Source organism: Anneissia japonica, unplaced genomic scaffold (genome assembly GCF_011630105.1).
Source record: "Anneissia japonica isolate Jap-2015-1 unplaced genomic scaffold, ASM1163010v1 scaffold287835_len3118868_cov185, whole genome shotgun sequence".
Classification (NCBI taxonomy): Eukaryota; Metazoa; Echinodermata; class Crinoidea; order Comatulida; family Comatulidae; genus Anneissia; species Anneissia japonica.
Window position 1 is genome coordinate 2,700,997 of NW_022737223.1, and position 23,830 is coordinate 2,724,826.

The 23,830-nt window shown below is 33.5% G+C and overlaps 1 protein-coding gene across 1 annotated transcript; it reads right to left on the reverse strand.

Annotated features, from left to right (window-relative positions):
* Positions 1-240: 240 nt before the first annotated feature.
* On the reverse strand, positions 241-23,606 carry LOC117117113 (alanine aminotransferase 1-like). The gene is made up of 13 exons (XM_033261310.1): positions 23,064-23,606; positions 19,128-19,217; positions 16,341-16,449; positions 7,922-8,055; positions 7,339-7,452; positions 6,803-6,932; positions 5,733-5,812; positions 5,023-5,156; positions 4,253-4,361; positions 3,535-3,600; positions 2,991-3,146; positions 2,350-2,462; positions 241-2,117 (listed from the first exon to the last, which is right to left on the reverse strand). The coding sequence occupies exons 1-13, from the start codon at positions 23,310-23,312 to the stop codon at positions 2,024-2,026; spliced, it is 1,578 nt and encodes a 525-aa protein (XP_033117201.1). The 5' UTR covers positions 23,313-23,606; the 3' UTR covers positions 241-2,023.
* Positions 23,607-23,830: the final 224 nt, after the last annotated feature.

The window sequence follows — 23,830 nt, forward strand, 5'->3', positions numbered from 1 at the left end:
ATGTCTGGCAGATGGCTTCGCAAATTTAGCATATGAACTGATGAACCAAATGAATAAACACAATAGAGCTGATGTATACATTAATTCACATCTGTTTACACAGTACCGCATTCAGTTGAGACTGGCAAAATGCCAACTCTGGTTGCAATGGGTATGACAATAAAAAGGTATATATCCTAACATGTTTATACCAGACACCATTTGAGAGCCAAGTCAAATTCAAGAGTGAGACCGTAAGCATTTATGAGAAGATATATTTTATTGACCTGAACACAAATAATGGTGGACATGAAATTTTATTTTCTTGGTGTTTACAATCATATACAATAAACATTAAACAATTAAAATTATTATGAATCCTTCATACAATATCATTTTAACTGTCATTTTTGTTTTTATTAAGTCACAATATGGGTACAGTAGTGAGCAAAACATTTTGACAATGTCGGAATTAACCTGAGTTATTTTGAGTGTATTCCATTAATTTCATATTTGGTTTAGCACATCAAACTTGTTAAAACGTAATGATATATACATTTTCACGTATAATTCTCTCCATCGTCAGGATTTGGTGAAATTATTATTATGCATATTGCTCCTTTTTGGTAATCAGTGCAGGAGCAGGCAACCCCACCAGGTACCCATTTATACTCCTGGATAGAGAGAAGCAATGCAGATAAAGCGCCTTGCCCAAGGACACAAACGTAACTCCGACCTTAAGATTAGGAGAACAAACCGTTCCTGTGGCGCCAAACCTCTTCTACAATAGCAGTAACCTTCATCATATTCATTCATCAAGACTAATTTACCATGTTGTACAGTAAAACAAAAATAGGAAATCATAATGGCATTGAAGAAAGTCAATTTCCCAAAGCGCTGTCCAGAATATCACATTTTATGTGAGAAAATTCTGGTTGCCCATATATGGACATGATGATCATGTCATATGTCACTCATATATGGGTGTCATATGATGCCATGACACCCATATATGGGCAAAATTACAGGATGGACAGAACTTCTGGTATTTTGTTGATTTGTCCAACTACTGTTTATTAATATTACTTTATATTTATTACAGTATAGAACTCTGACTACAGTTATTACATTAGTATTACAGTTACTGTTGGTCTATCTTTTACAGTACTACAGTACTTCCATTTAAGTTCATCACAATAATTTTATCCAGCATTTTCTGGAAATCTTTTTCTAATTTAATATTTAAACAATTATGAATAATTAATTGAAAAATTGATCAAAAACCAAAAAAGCTGCAAAAGCCAAAAAGATGACTGTTTTTCCCCAAAATTCAAAATTCAGTTTCAACATTTATAATCATTAATGACCCATGCATTTAAGCCTCAATTGGCAGAGGCTATACATTCTTATTTTTTTTTTTATTATTGTGTAATCCACTAGTGAAATCAGTTATGCATCACTTAAAGTGCTATCACACTAAACATGAAAATAAAATAATACAGTAAAATAATCTCACAATACATAATGAAAGGAAAAATATATATTATGTATTATTTTAGGTTTAAAATTTTACAATTAATTAAGTTTATTGAGCAGTCACAAAAAACAATATCAGGGCATTTAAGCAACCCTTTGGTGAGTTGAGTGGCTGAGCGGTAAGGCTTGGCGCCGCTAGCTACAGCCTTAACATCTTGCCCAGGAGTCAGTTGGTAGAACCAAGTCTTCTTGGATAAGGACTTAAAATGGAGGTCCAGTGCATACATCTGGTTCGTGTGCACTTAAAGAGCCCATTGCATCTTTCGGAAGTGACCACACCCATTTATGTTCTCGTCGGAGATATCCTGATGAATCCACTAAACAAATTTACAAGCAACAAATGAAAGATATTATGGCCTTGTTTTTTTTTTATTAAAGTATTTTTACTGTTCAAGGACCTAATTGGTCAAATATAGTTTATACAGATGACTCAGTGAGAATATATTGGATATAAATTCGCAAACTCTGTTGCCACGTATGTAGCACGACTATTAGCACATCTTGAAATTTAGTCTTTGTATTGGTTGAGGAAATTTGTGTGGAACGCGGTGAATCTCTCCATAACCTCAGCGATCTTGGCAACAGGAGGAAGTATCGTCGTTCTGGTGGTAGAAAAAAATGTTGAAAAATATGATTAATGTATTTGTGCAGCATAAATTAAAGTCTGTAAAACTAGCACCTTGCATACGGAAGATAAACATTCATCATTATAATATATTATCATTACGTAGTCATGATAACTTTTATCGTCATCATCGACATCATATACTATATATTATCATTGTCAATGCTGTCACAGTTGTCCTCATCGTCATCAATATCATGTGACCTTACCTAAAATGGAATGTTCCTTCCACTTGTCCGAAGCCACTACCGGGGACAACGCATATACCGGCATCTTCCAGAAGACACTCGGCATAGAATGCATCCGGTTGTTTTCCCAATTTCTGTACCGTAACAAACGCAAAAGTGTTCAATTGGCAAGGGGTTTGCACAGATAAAATAGTATCATTAAAATAATTGAATTATGCACTGAATATGGTACATGAAATCATTTTATTTTTTTCACATCTAAATACAAACTAAACCAAAATAAAGGAGAAATGGAAATGCATAGAACAGTATCTGGAACTCAGAAAATGCAAGGTATAAAAAAAAGTAAAATCAAGCAAAGATTATCTGTGTTCATGACCTTAAATCATATCTTCTCATATACTTTAATGAATGTGTTGTAGATTCAAAATAATTATTTCAGGAGTACAGCTAACAAGTTATTACTTCCAAATGCAAAAAAAACCCCCTTGAACTATAAATTGAAATTTACAATATTAATCATCATCCAATAAAAATTACAATTATCAACATCCTGAACACAACTATCACAAGACTCCTTCCTGGTGCTAAATCTTTCCAAATCATTACATAATCTATACTTGATATTACTTCATGTGCTCTATGATAGCAATGCGACTAACCTTGGCCTGTTCAATAGCCCTCTGTGGTAACATGACCTGGGGGAATGCATACATCGCCCCCTGCACTGTGTTGCAACTGATACCATCCAGAGCGTTGAAGCTATCAGCAATCAACTTAGCTTTCTGCGCCAAGTTCGAGAGAACTTCTTTCTTCTCCTACGTATCAAATTAAATAAGTAAAACAGATATCAATTACATTATTTTGATGAATAAAATAAAATTATTTAGAAATAATGTTTTAAATGTTTAAATTTTGTATTGCAACTTAACCACAGATGAACAATTATACATAAACCTATGCAGATCTTTAAAAAATGAGCAAACCTCATTTTCATATGTTAAATGTTAAAAATATAAACAAAATCAAAATTTAGTTTTAAAATTATACACACAGTATAGATAGACTAAATTCCACATTAGATGTACTGTAATTAATTTGGATGCAAATTAGCCCAAAATATCCTTTATGAATAGATCATAGGACGGCTAAATTCCACATTAGATGTATCATAATTATTTTGGATGCAAATTAGCCCAAACTAACCTTTATGAATAGATCATAGGATGGTTCCCCTTCAACTGGAGGGTTCACAACACAGTCCATCGCTGCCTACAGAAAGGTACACAAAGCAGGTAATTACGTCTATAGCATTAAAGATACACTGTAAAAATACTTTGAAAAACTTTTTTTTAAAGTAAATACAATCATTGAATTTCTGATTTAAAATAATCATATTGAGTTTAAAAAATCATGTAGGCAGTCTATATCTGGATACACTAGCACCTTCCAACAAGACACAGATTGAAATAATTCAGTATTCAATGATTTACAAACTTTTTTTCACTATGAAAATTGTTTATTTGCCAATTTATGTATATAAGGCTTGCCATTCCAAAACCAGCGGTACTGTCCCTAAATGTTAAACTGAATAATTAGCATAAGAAAGTGACAATATTATACACTTTAGTACAGAGATGCCGTAATACTTCTACTCATTAACTTTGGCAATAGTAAGTCAATTTCAGTAAATGAGCCATCATTTTAAAGCTTATAATGTGGCGATTAAGAATTTATTAAAAGCCAATTTTTATTTTTAGGTTACTGATACTGGTTTTGTGATAGCAAGCCTCATATATGCAATCAATATTAAATGCAAGTAAAATATTTTCTTGTTAAAATATTCAAGTGAATGGTAATAATCTTTTCTTTTATATCATACTGAATGAATTGTTCATGTTCTTTATGTTTTTCTACTGCTTACCTGCCCAGTAACCGTGGGGCAGAGTTTGGCCGATATTAACTTGGACAATTGTAAGTTGACGTCAGGGTCAAGGTTAATGGCCTCGCAGTACCCTCCTCTCAGACCACATCTAACAAAATTATTTTAATCAAATTTATACAAATAATAACATAATAATTAAAAGTCAAAATAACTACACCATCACCAATAACATTATTAAAGATTATTATTATTAATATAAAGTTGATAAAGTTTGAAAGCTTGCACTTTTAAATATGTAGTTTTGTGAATGACAGTGTAATTTTTCGGGTTTTCTAAAGTGTCAAGTGGGATAAATTTAACCCTAGTACACAATATATTATAATATTCAATAACAATATATAACTATTTCAATTTTATTTTTATGGTATTTACCATTGACCTTGGTTTATTTATCAATGAAACAGTTCTACAATAACTACTTTTAAGAAAATTAATAGCAATAGCAGGTGTAAAATTTAGTATAATATTAAGAAAGTTTTATGGTTAAATATACTTAAATCCAAAGCTGTTGTAGGTAATATACTCTCCACAAATGCTTTTATACATATAATTTCAGTTATCCAAAATACCATGCTTAAAAGACAATAAATAATTTGTTTTAATGTATTATTACAAATTATCATCATAGCAATTTACTAGGTGTTAAATTTAAGTTTAATAAAATTTAGTACGAATGCAGTAATGGTTTAGTAACAAGTTAATAATGGTTAAATTTAATAAAAAAAACAAAGCTGTTGTAGGTAACATACTCTCCCACATATCCTTTAGACGTTGAGTGGAATGATGCAAGCTCCATGTGAGCATAGTCTGGGCCTAGCTCCGTAAGGACCTTCTTAAATGAGTGGTACTCACACCCTTTGGCATACACATTATCCTGGTAGACCTGGGGAGATGGTAAAAACATGTGATCATTTCTAACCAATCAGTGATGTTCATCAAAAAGATACTAGTAATTTACGTATATTTTGGAAAACAAATACTTTACTTTGAAATACTGTATACAAATAGATTTATTATGATATTATAGTCATCATCAGCTCATTCATTAACATCTGATTTTACAATAATCACATTTTTAGTAAGAAAGTACTACTCAAGAGATTCATTCTCAAATTAATGGCATAAGAGTTCCCATGACTCCATTTAGGATGCAACTTTTCAGAACCCTTCAACAAATTTCAAAACATTGAATGGTTAATAAATTTCAGTGCCATTAAAAAATTGTAACTACAGACAAATGAAATTACCTACTTAAACCATTCGACAAGTTAAAAACAACAAAATAAAGTATATTTCATCAGCCCATTTTATTTGTTTTCCCCAAGTTTCAAAATTATCTTAGTTGGCCTGGCCATGAGCTACTCCAAAGTAAGTGTACACAAGCCTGGTATCGAATAGTAGGCCTGTAATAATTTAGTGGTTGCTTTAGTAACATTTACATGAAACTATTGCTCCATACCTCATCTGCTATTATGAATAATTTTTCTTGAGCTGCAAACTTGATTATATTCTCAATATTCTCCCTACTTAACACTTGACCTGTGGACAAACGTAATTGTTATTATAATCTGCAAATTACAGTGTTCACAGAATTGCAGGTAGGGGTTATAGGAATGGAGTTGAATAGCTTTGTAATTAAGATGCTTGCTTTCCAATCCCAGCATCCTGGGTCCAATTCACGGCAACAGGATTTTTTCTCACGACCAAAACAACTCCAGTCCCTAAGCCTTGTATGAAACTTGGTCTATGTAAAGTATTATGTGTTTATCCGTGCCATGTAAAGGGATTGCCACCTATCTAATAGAAGAGGGATTAAGTCGATATTGATAATCCTTGGCCATGTGCCTAAAGGAATAAGATAAATAAATAAAATAAATTATAGCCAAAACTTCCTTGATAATGTATGAACTAGAAATCTATCTATTGTTTTGGTGCTTAGAGATTGTAAACAGACCTTGTTAGAGGCCTCGCTGTGCAAATGTAATTTGTTTAGATTAATGTGTATTTTTAATGTTTTTTAATATTCTTCCATATTGCATGATTGTCTTTTTGTTAAGGTAATACATTGTCAGGCCTCGCCTTTGTTGTATTTCCTCCATCTATATTTGTTGTTTTTTATTCATGATGGAAAATAAAGATTGATTGATTGAAGTCACTTGTGCCTTTTGCAAAACTCTTTACCTATTACCATCTTTCTACCAAGGGGTATAAAGAAAGAATAAATAAATAAAACAATAAGTGGGTACTGTACTTGGTACAGACTTGCTGTGCAGAGGAGTAGTAATGCCACCATAGGGGTGCAGAGTGTGGCCCAACTGCCAAAAACATGAGATATGGGCTCTCAGTTTTTGACTTTACCATTATCATATTCTACATAATCAACTTTAGGAAAGCTAATAATGGCTAGTTGCTCCTACACCACCACCACCACCATCCCCACTCCCTTAAATAGAGACATGGCAAATAAATAACGCTTAGACACTAACTAACGCTTACAACATTGTTTGAATTAGGAAACATCATCTCTACCTGTTGGGTTTCCTGGATTTATGACTACAATACACTTTGGATTGCAATGTTTCCTGGCTTCGTCGATTGACCTCTTCAGTTCAGGAACCTCCAAACTCCAACAGTTCTCTTCGTTTAGATAATAATTCACCTATGTGAAAAAAAACAATCATATAGTCAGAATGAAAGACAAAGTGAAAGTTCTTAATCAGCAGACAATACTCTCTCTATCCAATATGTCATAGGTAATGATGTGGAAAATGGGTAACATAACCTTACAGCCTGAGGTGGGTCATTATTTTCATGAGTATAAATTATTCACAAACATCATTTTATGGTGCACTATTTCTAGAGAATAGAGGTACCCACATGATAGAAAATGATTTGTATGCTCATACAAAACATAGATGACCACTTAAAAGGAAAATAATTATTTGGTATAAATCATAAATATTGATAACGGCTGCTATAGTTTAGAAAAAAAAAGATCTGATAGAATTTTTTCTTGTCATTCATACACTCGTCTTCTCACCTTTCCCGGATCATTGGTAACTCACCTGGACTGCGTCTAACTCTGCTACCGTTGCTGAATACAAGGGGTATTGTGGGATTGGAATCATTACACCTGTCCTAGTCTTCCCTTCACCAGACACTAACAGCTTCAAGACACACTGTTGTAAAGATAATTAAAACTATGTGATTATGAAGAACCAATAAGATTCAAGATGAAAAGGAATAATTTCTTAGGTATAAGGCCACCACTTGAACAAAAAAAATAAAAATGGTATCTGGCCATCTAATAGGCATAATGTCTATTTGATGTTTGTGTCTTCCTACCATATTTTACTATGTACTTTTTCTTAATTTATAGTAATCACTATTTCTCATGGAAATGTTTAGTACTATAGGAGATTATCATGGCTTCAGGGCAAAGGAAATAAAAGAGAGATAAAGAGCTTGTGTCAAGTCTTGAAACAACGAAAATCTGTGACAGAGGACTACTCTGTACAGATGGGTTGATGACCCCAACCAGAAGACATCGTACTCCTAAATACTGCAGTTCCCTTTATGTGGCCTCTTACTGAATATTGATATTGTTTTGTGTTAAAGGAGCATTCAGATGATATGCAACATTCTTACCCTGATTCCCTCACTAGCACCAGCTGATAGTAGGATGTTTTTAGGATTACTAGGAATGCCACCATCTCTCTTCTCGATGTATGCCGCGGCATCCTTCCTGACAACTTCTAAGCCTGCACTCTCACTGTAAGAACCTGAAAAGTCAATCAAAGTATTTAAAGAACAATTATGGCGTGCACTATTCGGGAGATATTTCTACATGTACAGTTGTACTGAAACTCACAGAGGTTGAATTTCCAACGATATACTTCAAATTATGTATGAAGCAACCCCTCAACATGGTCACACATAAATTATGTTTTATAGAGGGCGTATTTTATACTGTAGATATCTGGCAGTGTAGTCGTCATGTGCGATATTATTGTTATATTAAAATCATGACATCCGATAGATAAAAGATTTAAAGGGACTCAATTCTACTGGCAGTTGAAAGGCCACAATGCATTTATGGTCAAGTGTTATGACGTTCACCATGTATGCAAAAGGTCCCGGGTCCGAGTCCCTGTGGAGGTTTAGTTTTTTTTTCTTACCTTGTCAGATTCCTCTTATGTTACGTTTCAATTTAAATGTGTATCTACACCTATAAGGCAGTTATGAGATCAACATATTATTATCCCCATTGGAATTTGAACCCAAGGCAATCCAATAACCGGTTAATACTGCATTGAATGAGGCCAAGTTTAGTTAGTACAGTACAGATCAGCCAGTAAATTTGATAATAATAGTACCAGCAAATATTCTACATAGAAAAATGTATGATACAGGGTTATGGCACTACATGACTCTCAACCTTAAACTTGATAGAGGACTCCCCAAGGTAAACACCAAAAGCCCAATAATGAATATAACATATTCCTCTGGTATAGCCCACACCCTACTTTATGGCCAGCCTTTCCTAGGTAAAAAGCCCAGGGTATAATTTGAATGAGTACTGTAGATTAGCAGACTTTTAAAAATACTCTACAAAAATATCAAATACTGACTCTGAATTAGGCTTGCAGTGATAAAAATTGCCACTTGATTGAAAAGGGGTTAACCTCTGTATAACTTCACCCCACAAAATCGGCCCAATTTGGTGTTCAAGGGGGAGTGGGGCTTAACCAGAGGAATTACAGTACTTTAAAAGTAAATTTATATACTTCATTGTATTGCATTGGAAAGAAATGTTCTACATTTTTAAAAAGTAAATAAATAACACGTTATAGGCCTACAGTATGTTTATGTTTAATAACATCTGCAGTCTGAACTAACATATTGATTATTGTGTAGTAGAAATACTGTACAGGAAGTATTTCTGGTACAGTAAAAATAATTTAACCTTTGGTACGCAAGAAAGACAATGACAGAAAAATAAAGAACCAACACTTTGGCAACAAAGCTCCGTTCAGGCTAGCTACATTACTAGTGTACTACCATACTGCATGAATATTCCCAGTGAATTGGACAAATGTAGACAGGTCTTAAAATTAGAGAAAAGAGGATTAGCTAAAAAGAATGGTTAGACAATTTTCTAAAAACTAATAACCACAAATTTGTATAAATCTTAACAAAAACCAAACTGAAACAGTGATCAGTCTGATGGGCTTAACTGTGATTGTCAATGAATGAGACTGTCACTTAACTACTCTTATCAAAATTAAACTTTATAATCCAAGTTTTTAGGTCAACCAATAATGGGATGCTTATACTTTAGTTGCTATTTTCAGTGAACTCGGGTACAATAATGCACAACAATCATGAAACTTTAATAGTAAAAAGCTAAATGTAAATTTGCATACCATATAGTTTACTTAGTATAATTTTAGCCTGACGCATCATTTTCAATATTACAATAGATAAGATAAAATAAACTTTATTGTCATAGTCACAAGGCGACATGAAAAAGGGCCTGATCGTAATGGTGTGATCCCATGGCTTTGTTTGGCATGTTTTCATCACAGCGCAGGTTCCAACAATCCGGAACTTGACAGTAGAAAATGGAGGCTATAGGTTGAACTTTTGCAATTTGCACTAAGCTTAGACATAGGCCTACTGTATAGTCTGTCATAACAAAAAAAAATAATAAAAATATAAATCATGCATAAATTGGTATTACATTTAATTGCTTATAAAATTTTAATATTCTACAATTTTTAATCATCATTATGAATTTTTAATTTTATTGCAAAAAAATTAGGGAAAACAAAAAATCCATTTATGTAATTATTTATTTAACTGTTATTCACTGTTTCAAGTTTGAATTTTAAATAATTGTAAATATGAAATATTGAATTTTTTTGTCCAGTGTTTTTCTTGTATTTGCTTGTTTTCATGAGGAAGCCTATGTACAGTATATTTTCAAAATGATTACATAGTTGTTTTTTGAAGAGGGCCTCTTTAAGTCAGCACTGACATTAGGGTCACCCTCATTAAACAAAAAATAAATAAAGTAAAGGATCAAACAATTGACAACTTTTTAAGAAAAGAATCCTTTATTCGCAGTGGAGATGTATCTTAGTATGGTGGTGCAAATGCTTGCTTTCCAATCTCAAGAACCTGCTTTGAATCCTATTTACTATACACCAACTTAAAACCACCAGGATTTTTTCTCATTAACTGAACAAATTTTCAATACCCTAAGACCTTGTAATGAATCTATGGAACACAATATAAAGGAATAACATTATGTTATGCACACTTAATATATTTTATCAGACAGAATATCTTTAGGGTCAAAAGTTTGAATCCTACATGTCCCATTAATTTGTCACGAGAAAAGTCTCTGTATCTACATTTGTATCCATGGGTACCTGCTAGCACAAACATGTTCTATGTTAGTAAATTGATATGACCTATGACCATGCTCTAATGTATGTGTTATGTGTATGTACTGTCATAAGAATGTCCCATAGGAATCGTATTGTGGTAGGAGTGTGCATAATGGATCATCATACAGAAACTGGAAGCATAAAATATATCATAGATGTATAAAATTGTACATGAAATTAATAGATCTGATCTATGGTGATCATTTATGTGTGACTTACTCCATAGGGATTAGAGGAAGTTCCACATTGTGATAATGTATTATGCATCCAGGAAGAAAGCTTATGGTCAGACAGGAACAGATCATAATGCATACAGTAATCTATAAGCAAAACTGTTTCATATAATATTATGTGTGATAATTAGCAGTTTTCTTGTGTCTGGTGTAGTAAGTTAGAAGTGATTTCAGATTTTTACTGTAAACTGCTATCATAATGCTTTTAAAACATATTTTTATTTGATATGTTTAGTAAATGATCTAGCATGTACTATTTTTTTACTTATGGCTACATTTTAAAGAACAACTGATTGGTGATAAAACATCAATAATGATGAAATTTTATTTGATTATTATGAAGAAACCCTCCACTATATTAAAACTAAAATATATTCCCAATGAAATTGGAATTCAAGAATTTTTATGTAACACGAGTAACCAATGTACTGTAGTTAATGAAACATAGTGTCTGTGAGTCTCGCTAAATAATGAACACAAGTGTGTAACAAGAGTGACCATGTTACTTTTGAGGAATAACATGTACAGTACCATTTACAATTGGCAATAATGCAATTACTAAAAATAGAGGGCAGTATAACCAAAAGAACCTACTGTACCCATCATGCAATTGTATTTCCTCTTGAAAACTGAAAACCTACAGTAAGTACAACAATACTGTACATTATTGTAATAAACTTGCAGTATTGAGTCCTATTACAGTCATTTCAAAAGGGGGTGAATATTATTTCTTCATGAATCAGTGAGCAAATAATATATTATAATTTTGGCAGAACCTACTGTACTGTAACCGCAGGCGAAGGGAAAGCATTTTGATGACTGTAGACCTAAAGCCTTGTCCAGACTTAACAAATTTTATTTTAGAAAAACATGTGAAATGCCTAAATATGGTCATGACATCATATCATGACCATATTATATATGCACATCATGACTATATATGGGCATACAGCAGTTTTTTTTATCAAAGAAAATTTGATAATCAGAGCTTTAGATTGCATTTCAGCTAACATATTGTGTTATTTGGTAGATAAACCACTTCGGTTTTATTTATTTAACAACGCATATGGAAGGAATTATTACTTAATGGTTGAAGGACTTGCCTTCCCTTCTATAGGTCATGGTTCAAATCTTAACAGAAACAGAAAAAAATTAATTTATCCATTTCACTAAAGTTACTAAGAAATAATATAATATACATACAGTATTAACATTCCAGATCATTTAGGCTATTTAAACACATTTGTGTTTTATAGGGTAAAATGCCACTGACAAATGCAGAGAAACAGCAAACCTACAGAGAAAAACTAAAGGCTACGGGACAATACGAGGATTATAAAGAAAAGCATCGACAAGTAGTGCGCCGATCCCGGGCAAAGAAGAAGGAACGGGAACAAAATCTCCCGAAATCCGTACAAAGCCACATCCAAAAGGAGAGAAGAGAATCTACGAGAAAGCGTGTTGCCGCATGGAGGAAATCAAAGAAGGAGCAGACTGCGAGAATACGTAGATCATCGTTTAAGAGTGCTCGGGCATTTGCTAAAGCATTATGTAAACCAAAACGTAGAGTGCCTCGAAATCTAAACAAGAACGATAAATCATAGCGACTTTAATCATTTTCAGGCACGGTCTCAAATAGTACAACATTGTATCATAGAGCTGGCAAAAGAACAGTTACCGGTAGTTGAAAGGGGCTAATAGCTATGCTAAATATTATGCGAACAGTACATATTAGGGATGGTCTCAAATTTCTACGCTATACTTAAATGTGGACAAAGCAGAATTTTTTGATAAGCATTTCTTTACAACACTAAAATATAATACAATTATGAGATGAGGAGCTACTTAAGATTGTTTACATTGTGCTCACATTATGCTCATATGACAAACATAACGATGATAGAAGAATTTGGACTAAAAAAAAAAACTGAATATATGGAATTATGTCTTTAATGAAATGTGTATGCAACTTCAAATGCAGCAGATAATTTAGATTTCGCTCACTAATTCAGAGTAAACGAAGAGATTGCTTGAACGGTTTTCAATGTATTACCATTCACCAGGTATTTTAAAGTCAACACACATCTGGTTAATTCCTGGCAGTAATTATGAAGGTTATATTAATGGATTATCATAAAGCTCTTCATCATCAGATGTCATGTGTTTTTTATGGTACCATTTTGTGCCAATACAGACAGAACACACAGATTCAGGAATTCATTCATACTACAGTACTCTCAATCAGATTGTACAACGGACATATTTAATGTTATGTTTATACAGTAAAATTGGCCTAATTGATTTAATCTGATGTTAGTAGTTTTACATATTAACTGAAATCTTTTATTCTTTTAGTAATTTTAAAATTTTAACTAGAATATATATTCAACATTTTAATATTTTATAAATTACTATCTTGATGGAGTGTAATGTTTTATTTGTACCTTGTTACTATCTGTTTCTGTCTGTTTTAAGTATTTCACTAGCCATTTACATTTTATGGAACAAATGTATTTTATAAAATTTTAAACACCCGAAAATGTATTCACTGCTATTTCCATATTGGAGTGGAGGAATAATATACATTTAAACTCTTTTCTACATCAGTTCACAGATTTAATCCAAATAAATATTTAAAGTAAAATTTGTCTACTGTTTGTCACAAATGTTGTACAAAAATCACCTTTTATATTTATTGTTTAATTCACTTAAAGTGTGCTACAACAATGCATTGCGGTTATTGTTGAACAAACCCAGATCATGCAGTGCTAGTGAAATGTTTGTTTCCAACTCTCTTCCCAGTTTTGGCAAATTCATTAGAAAATCCGTCTATGGTTTTATTGAGAGGGTAGGAAATTGTGAAAATACATTAGTAAAGTGCATATAATGATCACGTTCTCAAGGACAGCAGTTTATGTAAAATAGATGTTACTACTGCATACATAAACGCAAGTTTGAATTGTACTTGGTGTTTTTCAGTATATTTTTCGTTTACTTTATATTTTTAGTATTGTACTCTATGAACTAATTTTCGAAATAAAGAGAATGAATGAATGAATGAATATTACAAAATGCTATCACCTACATTGATAATCAATACTAAATTCATTATAGATTGGTAACTGTCGGGATACAGTACATGCCACTGTTTATGAAGTTCTATCTGTCTGATAATTTAAACTATTTTAGATCCTTCTAAATTTGTATAGAAATTTTATAATACTTTTTTACGTACAGTACAATATAGAAGGGAGGTACTGTACTTTAAGAAAAAGAAATAAGCGAATAAAATTAATTAAAAAAACAGACACCTTTTAAATTTCCTGAAGGTTTGTTTTAGAATGGCAAATTGGTAAATTTTCTGACCTGAATTTTGTAACCTTGCAGGAGATGAAATATTTAAAATTTACTGATCCATGACACACATAAACAATATGGTACATTCAAGATTTTAAAATGGTATCAGAAACAATAGGCAACAGCTATTGTCTTCAACTCTAACTGGTGGAAAAGGAGAATACTACTATTTTCGGTATCTGCCTGACATCCGATTTCACAGTAGTAAAAGATTGAAACCAGTCGATGGAAGAATGTGTTATAGGTTAATCGCTTGCCACAATAACAATTTTTAAAATAATAATACTTAATACTAAGTGGAGCTGTAGATTGGTAGTATTATAAGATGTAAATCCTTGCCGAGGCACTACGACCCATAGAGGCTGAAGCTTATCCCCAGTTTCTGTAGTGTGAAGCAGGTGAGAGTGTGATGCACCCCCTGGGTGGGCCGCTAATCTACCACTGGTTACACCTAGCAGTTTGCTGGTACCCATTGATACAGCTGGGTGTCTGAACCAATGTAGATAATGTGCCTTGCTCAAGGACACAAGCGAAATGCACATCAAACGATAGAAACCCTGACTTTTCTTTATTCTTTATTCAAACTTTATTTATAGATGGTAATCCTTCCAACTGGACCAGGAAGGCCAGCTGATGTTCAGAGGCCCTCTATTAAATATAAAACACATCATAAAAGATGTTAGAATCATAATTATAAAATACAAAAGGTACAAAAATACAAAAAAAAAGCACAAATGCATAAATATATAGGAAAAATATAGGAAAAAAAAATAAATGAAAAATAATAATAATAATAATAATAATAATAATAATAAATCAATTAATAAATAAATAAAATTTGATAAATAGATAAAAATGTAAATAAATCTATGTGACCTCAAAGTTGGGAAACCAAATCATTCCCACTGCGCCAAACTGCATCCACCACTATTAGATCTTAGAATCCTGTGCTCAAAACCTATCAGACACGAGTATTTTCGTTGATGAATAAAAAAACAACTCTACTCCATATAGCCAATGAATTTGGTTTTTAGAGAGTTCTATCCTGCAACTGGTGATTGAAAGGAGGAAAGAAGAATATCAGTAAAAAAAATTTAAACAATTTATTATAAAAAAATAACTAAGAATATAATATTTTATAGATGCTGGTTGCACTGAAGTTTTCATTGAATTTATTTCCATTTACTGTCATTTGCATCATAAAAATACCTAGAAATTGATTCATGCTCTGAGACACAATTTCTAGATATTTACAAAACTAAACAACAAAAAATATGCCAACAGACTCAGTCATATGGTGCATGTTAAAGTAACATTACACAATAGGTAAATATACTTGCAGTACCACATTGATGGTTTCTGATAAAATCTCAACACCTTTCAGAACTTTGTTGAGAATATCTCAAGGATTTGAGTTCATTAATTGTTTGTGATATACAGATCATACTAGTAGTCGGTTTTCTCCAACATGGCAACTACGCTATGCTACTATCTAGTACTATACAAATAAAAAAGCCTATTTTTAAGCTGAAGGCCAAACAATCTCTGCTATTGATTTTCCCTTTAGAAACTGTAGTTGATAACGTGAACAGTTACAGATAGAGATAGATAGACATTGTTTTCAATGATTATACATTGTGAATAGGTTTCTTGCTTAATAAACAATTTTTACAGTAAATGGACAAAGTCCCTATTCAATAGAGTGCTGATCAAATGACGATTATGTTCAATAGAGTGCTGATCAAATGACGATTATGTGGTATTCAAGAAAAACATACAGGGATTGAACTTGTCTAAAATTGTTCTCTCATCGTCAATATCAAAGGAAACTGCCAAAATGATACGAAAAATCAATGAATTTACAATGCAATCTATTTGCAATAATGGTTAGTATTGTAAATAAATACAGAATTTTAGCTCCAAAATGATATAGCAAGGCTTACATCGTAACATTAAAAGTACCCAATAAGTGATCATACATGGGTCAAAGGTCATTGATACATTAAAACAATTCTACCTTACCAACACTTCTACCCCGGCAACAGTTCAGGATTCGTTCTGCTCTTTCTTTTGCATCAGCTGGGAAACTGTTGTCCTGCAACAATTCTGGGTATGTACATAATGATACCACCTGTAAGAACAAAAATAAATAAATATCAGCCATGTAGGTAAATCAACAATGGCTGATCCAGGAATCTGAATTAGAGGAGGGCCTAAGCATGGAGGAACTTTTACAGATGCACGATACCCTCACCATGTTTGTGGCTGAAGAAAACTTATATCTTATGACACCTCTAGACGGCCAGAAATGACACTCTGGCAGACTTAACTTTTAGAATATTATAATTTTCTTTTTTTCTCATTTTTTTTTTTATAATTTAAAAAAATTAGGGGTCTGGGTCAGCTGTTGCCCTTCCCCTTGAATCCTTCACTGATCTGCAGTGTTTATGGCACATAACCACACATTTAGTGACACCCTGCCACTGACGTCCATGATAATAAAATATTGAAAACATGCAAATATTAAGCAGGAGATTTAATTTGCGGGAGATGGGTTATTTCTGGGAGATTCTTGTTTGCTTGGGGGAGTGCAGAAGGTCGTCCTGATCTCTGGGAGACTCCTGCGAGTTCCGGGACACATTTGGGATCCCTGCAAATGCCAAGGAAATACAGGTGAGCATTCTAACCTCTGATCTGTCCTATTTTCAACGTTACTACTGTACATAGGTTTAAGATGTCTGTAAACTGCTTCCTTTGTACAAGAAAGTTACTAATTAAATTGTACTAAAAATGATATAAAATTGTCCTCGACTTCAACTGTTTCTATTCCATGAGTGCTGATCCACAACTTGACTGATTTTAAGACATTTTATCAGATAGCATTCAATCCAATGAATTGTTAAATAAAATTGAATTAAAATGCATAAAAGCAAAAACCGTAAAAAAAGGATACTGTATGAAGGGGACAATGAATTAAATTTTAATGAATTATATTTAAATGAATTTAATGAATTTTATAAATTGGGATTAAAACTGAACTAAATCTAGCAGTCTATTTTTAGATGTACGTATCAGTTTGGATTTTCTACTACATACATTTATAAATTATTTTGTGTTGGCCTTTTTATAAGCAGAGTTTCCATTTAGTCTTAGGAGCAGTACCATGTTAATCTACCATGTGTTCTAATGAGCTTACTCAACTCATGCATGTTATTAGTTCAGCATTGATGCAATAGGCCTGCATTAATATTATATAAAGGTAAATACATTATGGATATAAAGATAATACGAATTGATTGCAGTCTACCTGGTGTTAGGATGGTAAGTATAACAATGAAAATATCAGAATATAAAATTCAAATATAGATAATACCTAATAAAAATTATTTCAAAAATGATATAAACTCAAATTCCACACTCAGTGGGACGTGGGGGCAGGGCCCCAGTCGGGGAGAGTTGGGCCCCCCGCCCCCGGGAAGAAAAGGCACAATTCGTCAGGGAGCAAAAAAAAATGTATTTTCTACATATTAGTAGACTCTAAAATTGATTAAATAAGCCTCTGAAACCCCTAAATTGTCAACATTTTAGGGGGGTTCGCCCCCCTGGACCATTTTGGAAACCTTTTAATCGAAGCTCGAACCCCTGTCCACACTTATATAAATTGCTGGTTCCTGGTGTCAATCATTGTTTATTGCATACTGTATTTTGTGCCAGTATTGTCAAAACACTGCCTATTGTATACAGCTTTTCAGTATTTGATAGTCAGCTATTGTAGTGTTACTGTAGTAATTTGTTATTAACTTTTCTTCCTGGTACTGAACCAGAACTATTGATAACCTATAGGCCTATATTTTCATAAATTCAATTCATTAAGGTTAGTTCATACTATCCAAGACAAACTCCCCCTAACAATACAGAATCCATAATCATAAAATTATTTTTCAGATGTTTAGGATTTACCACTGACGAACCCAGATGCCATTAAACTCTAGAATGTACTGTGAAATATGGTAATCACAGCCTTACAGTACGATAAACTTGACAACAGACAGCTTTTCCGGGTTTCAGACTATGTCTCATGATCAAACACAATATTCAATCACATACCCATTGCTATTCACCTGTACATAATGCAATATAAGAGAAATTCATTTTATGAAATTCTATTTTCCATGTAATAATATTCTACAAATACAACTACCATATTTATTTGAATAAACAAACCGGCACATTTATTAGGGAGAAGGGTTTTTGAGGGAGGCATTTACATTTTTTGTGTAAAATAGATATATGTATTTAAACTAATGTATATTTACTAATAAACGCCCATTAATTTCACTGTAAATGTAGAACTACAACACAAAATTACCGCCAAAATGTGTTAATTGCATGATCATAATGATTTATTGATCTCATATTCTCATCAGGAGGAAAAATGTCATTATACTCGGAGTAGAACACTAATAGAATGTGTTGAGAATGATGTTGCTTCCATCATTTTTGTTTAGTCATTTAGGGAGAGTTTATTTGAGGGAAACAAAAAATCCCCCGGGTGTTTATTAAAGGAAAGCGTTTATCCCAAATGAGGCTCAGGAGGAGGGGGTCTATGTGAGTATTTATTACTTTTTATCAACAAAAACCATTGAATACTGTATACACCCTCAGGAGTCCATATGGTTCTACACAATACAAATCCTCATTGTTTTCTGCTATCTATGAATTAGAAGCGGAGTGAGAAAGGTCACTCATAAAGGTACCCTTGAACGACACCAATGAAAATATATTCTTATCATATATGAAAAAACCTACCTGTCTGAGAAAAGTGATTGGCCTTTGGCCCATTGCGTGTGCATCACCAATATTACACTTTACAACATCTTTGTATGGCTTCTTGACACCCTATGAAAACAATATACATAAAATACTTTATTATAGGCGATTAAATTAAGAACTGAAATAAAATATTCAGTACTTTTATTGATATAGTAAATAACAAATTGTAATCAAAATATTCAAAATTTATAGTCGTTTATTTAGATAATAAAACATGTCTTTGCAAGCAAACTTTAATTAACTTAAAAAAAATTATATAATGATATTTGAAGGTTTTGAATAATTTACATTTTCACACTACAGGGTAATGAATGAACAGAATGTCAATCAATCTTAACAACTGACCCATTAAAACAGTGCCAGAAATGCACGCGTGTCCAAAACAAACATGTACTATTTACGTACAGTGGCATAACAATGGGGATGGGGGCCCTGTGGCTTTCTGAAACTGGGGGCACCTTTTTGGGTCTCGGTCACAGTTGGAGAGTGTATACCACCTCAGTCCCACCACGGTTGGAGGCTAATGTAAGAAAATTTATGATTATGGCACCTGTAGATGGCTGGAAATGGCACTCGGGACATATAATTATGAATATAACTTTCTTTTTATCTCCATTTAAAAATATTTTGACAAATTTAGTGGGGCCTGGGGCTGACAGGTCCCCACCCCACTCTTTATTTCGATACTGGAATATGATATATGTCCTGCAGTCGATTTCAGAGACACATTATGCTGCTGCGCTAATAAAAATTCTTTACGTATATACATGCTATTGTTTGAAAACTGTTTACGTATATACACGCTATTGTTTTGTAGGACATTAGCAAATATCAAAGGGGAAGACCTTAGCAAATAGATCCATAATGCAATGTTGGTTGAGGGTACACAACCTTGGTAGTATTCAGTATTTTGCCCTCCATTTTTCGAAACCACCTTTAGGACCTGAAAATTAGGAGTAATCCTGGGGTTTGGGTTAAAAGTTTGAAGCTGGTTATTTGGTTCTATAAAAAAGTGGTCTCAATTAGAGGGATCTATGATTTAGAAAGGGTCTCAATTTTGAGGATGTGTTGTATTGTAGGGTCTTTCCATCAAATCTTTAATCGGGGTCAGCAGTGCGATATGGTAGTGACTTTCTTAAGCTGTTTACTGCTTAACTATCTATTTAATATTTTTGTTAAAATCTAAAAAAGGAATTGGCAACCAATACAATTGTCCTTGATTTATATAGCCTTTTACATTTCAAAGATTATCCGTAATTGTTCTGTATTATTACGACATACTGTACTGTACTGTACTCTAAACAAGTGAAATACCACAGGAAACCATAAAATGTTTTTTTTTTTTTTTATTACATATTGTACATTCTATTCTTTCTTTTAGAGTATTCAAATCACATTCAAATCTGTTTATAACAAGTTTGTAATCATGCATTTATGAATGATTGTATTCAACATGTGTGTCAACGCCAGCCATGGAAAAATGACATCCGCTTCAGTGGCGAAACCAGTGGGGGGATTCAAACGAAACCCCTTTCTGTGAAGAAATGTAACAAAATACAAGGGTTCTGGCTTACAAAAATCATGCTAACCTACCTAGGTATAGGTTGGAAGATCAGACAAAATAGGCTTAGCCCAACTAGTTTTCAATTAAATAAATTATACACACTGTTTTTGGTTCGCCGTCGTAATAATTTATGTACGAAAGCGAGTTCTTCAGGCCTATCGGTTCACCGATCCATGGAAGAAAGTCTACCTATATAACTACTCAATGTTGTTGGAATATAATAATATATTGCCTGTCTTTGATTCTTTCCTCTATGATAGGCCTAAAGAATGAGATAAAATTACCTTACCTTTTTTCAAGAGGGGGAAAACCTTGAATTTTGAAGAACATAAAGGTCATTAAAAGTCTCCTCAGAAGTCGGGAAAGCTCATTTCTAGGAATCAAAATTTTTCCGGACCCTCTTTCATTTTGGGGTTTTTTGGAAACATTTTGAATCCCCCTCTTTTAAAACCTGGATCCGCACCTGCGCTTTCAAGTCTAAAGCCCTGTCTAGACTATCAAACCATATTTGACAAAAACATGTGGTCATGATGACATCACATCATAACCATATATAGGCCCATCATGACTATATATGGGCATACAACAGTTCTTTGTCAACGAAAATTTGATAATCTGGTTAGAGCTTTATAACAGAATAAAAAATAGAGCTATAATAACCATGCCAAAAAAACCCCAAAAAATGAAATTTTGGTCTTGTATTTATTTTTAGGTTTAGGAATGACTATTGATTATTTAGTCAATTCATGAGCCTTTCAATGAAAAGGTTTTTGGAAAAAGGTTGACTGGGACTTTAAATTTAGTCTCTTATAGAAGTGCTAAAATTTTGCCATATGTCACCTTTAGAGAAGTGCAATCCAAAGTACCGTTTACAATTCTTATCTTCTATTGTAAGATAACGATCCTTTCAAACAACATTTCACCAGGGTTGCCCTTACAACAATGCTGAATAAAGGGGCACACCCTAAAAGAAGACCATATTGTTAAATCTAGGACTGGATTAGATTTTTAAGGTGTTAAACAAACCAAAGATGACCCACAAAAATCTGCAGACATATTATTTTATCAATCCCACCTATCCTGTACCCATGTAACAGTACCATCCTGTACTGAGCACAGGGTGCTATTTAAGTACGCATTAAATTAAAGCCTCTAGCCAAAACACAATCAAGTCTTTGTATTTCAGCAATACTTTCAAGACTATTTAGTTAGATAGTGGCCACTGCCTACATTCCCCTCCCCTTGATCCACAACTGCTGTAGCAACAATAACTTGTTCAGGTTTAAGATGGTGTTCAGTGATGGATCCCCTTGCAGCAGATTTCCAAATACAGTTAGAAGATAGGGATCTACCATATTAATATTCCTCAAGTGACTCTAAACAGACTCTGGACTTCGATGGTACATTTACAGTATAAAATGATGTGCATTTACAATGACACTGTGACATAAAGTAAACAAGACACCAGTTGTAATGTCACGTTCCTACTGTCTTATGAGGAAGTAATTAAAATAAAACTCTTGAAAGTTCAAACTTAATATTAATTTATCATACAACTTGCCATGACAAGTTCAAACTGTTGGTTAACAACTCTCAGGCATGATTTACTACAGTCAGCTATCTCAACAATCATTTGCGAACAAGCAGATAATTATGTAGGCCTAACTAGCTAACAGGCTGCAGAAGCTCATTACTAACTTAGTTACTGGTAAGTACTGTAACAGCAGTTACACCAGTCTTCAAATTACTAATAATGGACATTTCCGTATTATCAAACCAACTTCGGACCAAAAAGAAGTGTCATGAATATGCATGGTCTTACAAACACACGTATTGTTCTACAAATGCACGTGTTAGCTTAGTAACAATATCCACTTGACGCTTCGCGGATGATTGTTAGTAGGCACTTTCCACAAGAGGACGGGAGCTGTCGACAATGGCAGTTCGGGTTAAGCGTCCAAATGTTTACTGTGGTCTTCATGCTCTGATGAGCACAGAAACACCGTCCACAAGTCTTCCCGTCCTGTTGTGTAAAGTACCCTATTTAATAGTGTGTGGACTGAATGAATAGGACAATAACATCCAATCAGAATTAGGAATTGGCTTAAAACTGGCGTAACAACAGGCCTAAATTGCCTTTCTAACTAAAAATGTTATACTCAATTAATTAGAGAATGCACAAAGGCCCTAGTTTACTAAGTACGTTAAGTTTACATCATCAACACTAAGAAAACCCTCAATTGCCAAGCTTATCCAACATCATCATCACTTATACACAATATACAGCATGCAGCACACACAAAACAGTGGCAACTGAAACCAAGGAGCTGGAACAGTCACTGACCTACCTTACTCAACTCATGCTCTATCTCTGTAGCACGCTGTACGATCGGTCCCCTCACGGCATATTCCATCGTTCGTATGTGAGGGTTCATATTTTCAACAGTGAGAACTTTTTGCCTCTTTGGTACATGGCTGTTGCAAGCCATGTTTACTGATGATAACAGTTGCTCTGCCGCAGCCCACACTGGTCTTACTCCATATGCCGCTCGGCGCGTACTAACCAGCCGACCCACTTGACTGACTGCGTGATGCATGGTGGCGATGATGAAACGTAACTCTCGCACAGGCGGCCTACGTCACACAACTTATCGTTGTTTCTTCACTGCTGCTGTGACACGTGACTACAATTCCAAGTTTTCTAAACATGCAATTTCTGCAGGTATTAGTTGTAAAGTTGGATTTATTTATATTGCAATTGAAGATTAATCTAGCCAGTTAGACAATCCAAGACTGCTAAGCGTCTCAAATTTTCACTTCCTATGCTTACTCATATCATTTAATTAACGTACAGTAGTTTACAGAACCAGCTGCAGTTCAGTTCACTGCATTTCATCATCGAGCGATTTATTTTTTTAATAGGCCAAATTATAAATGGATTAAACAGTACAGAGATTATATTACAAAGTAGTATTCAAAATAACATAGCAAAATGAAACTTCGTTCCTTGTATTTCAGCAATATTGACTTATATATCCAAAGCCAAGAATGACTGTGTAAAACTAGATCAGAAAAGACATGCTGATTAGCCTCGATCTACAAAACCTCTCTTGAA

Coding starts and splice junctions, on each gene's coding strand:
- LOC117117113 (XM_033261310.1), bottom strand. CDS start 23,312: ATGCATCACGCAGTCAGTCAAGTGGGTCGGCTGGTTAGTACGCGCCGA. Junction 5,157..5,732: donor TATTCATAATAGCAGATGAG/GTATGGAGCAAT, acceptor CCATCTCCCCAG/GTCTACCAGGATAATGTGTA. Junction 4,362..5,022: donor TCTAAAGGATATGTGGGAGA/GTATGTTACCTA, acceptor TAATTTTGTTAG/ATGTGGTCTGAGAGGAGGGT.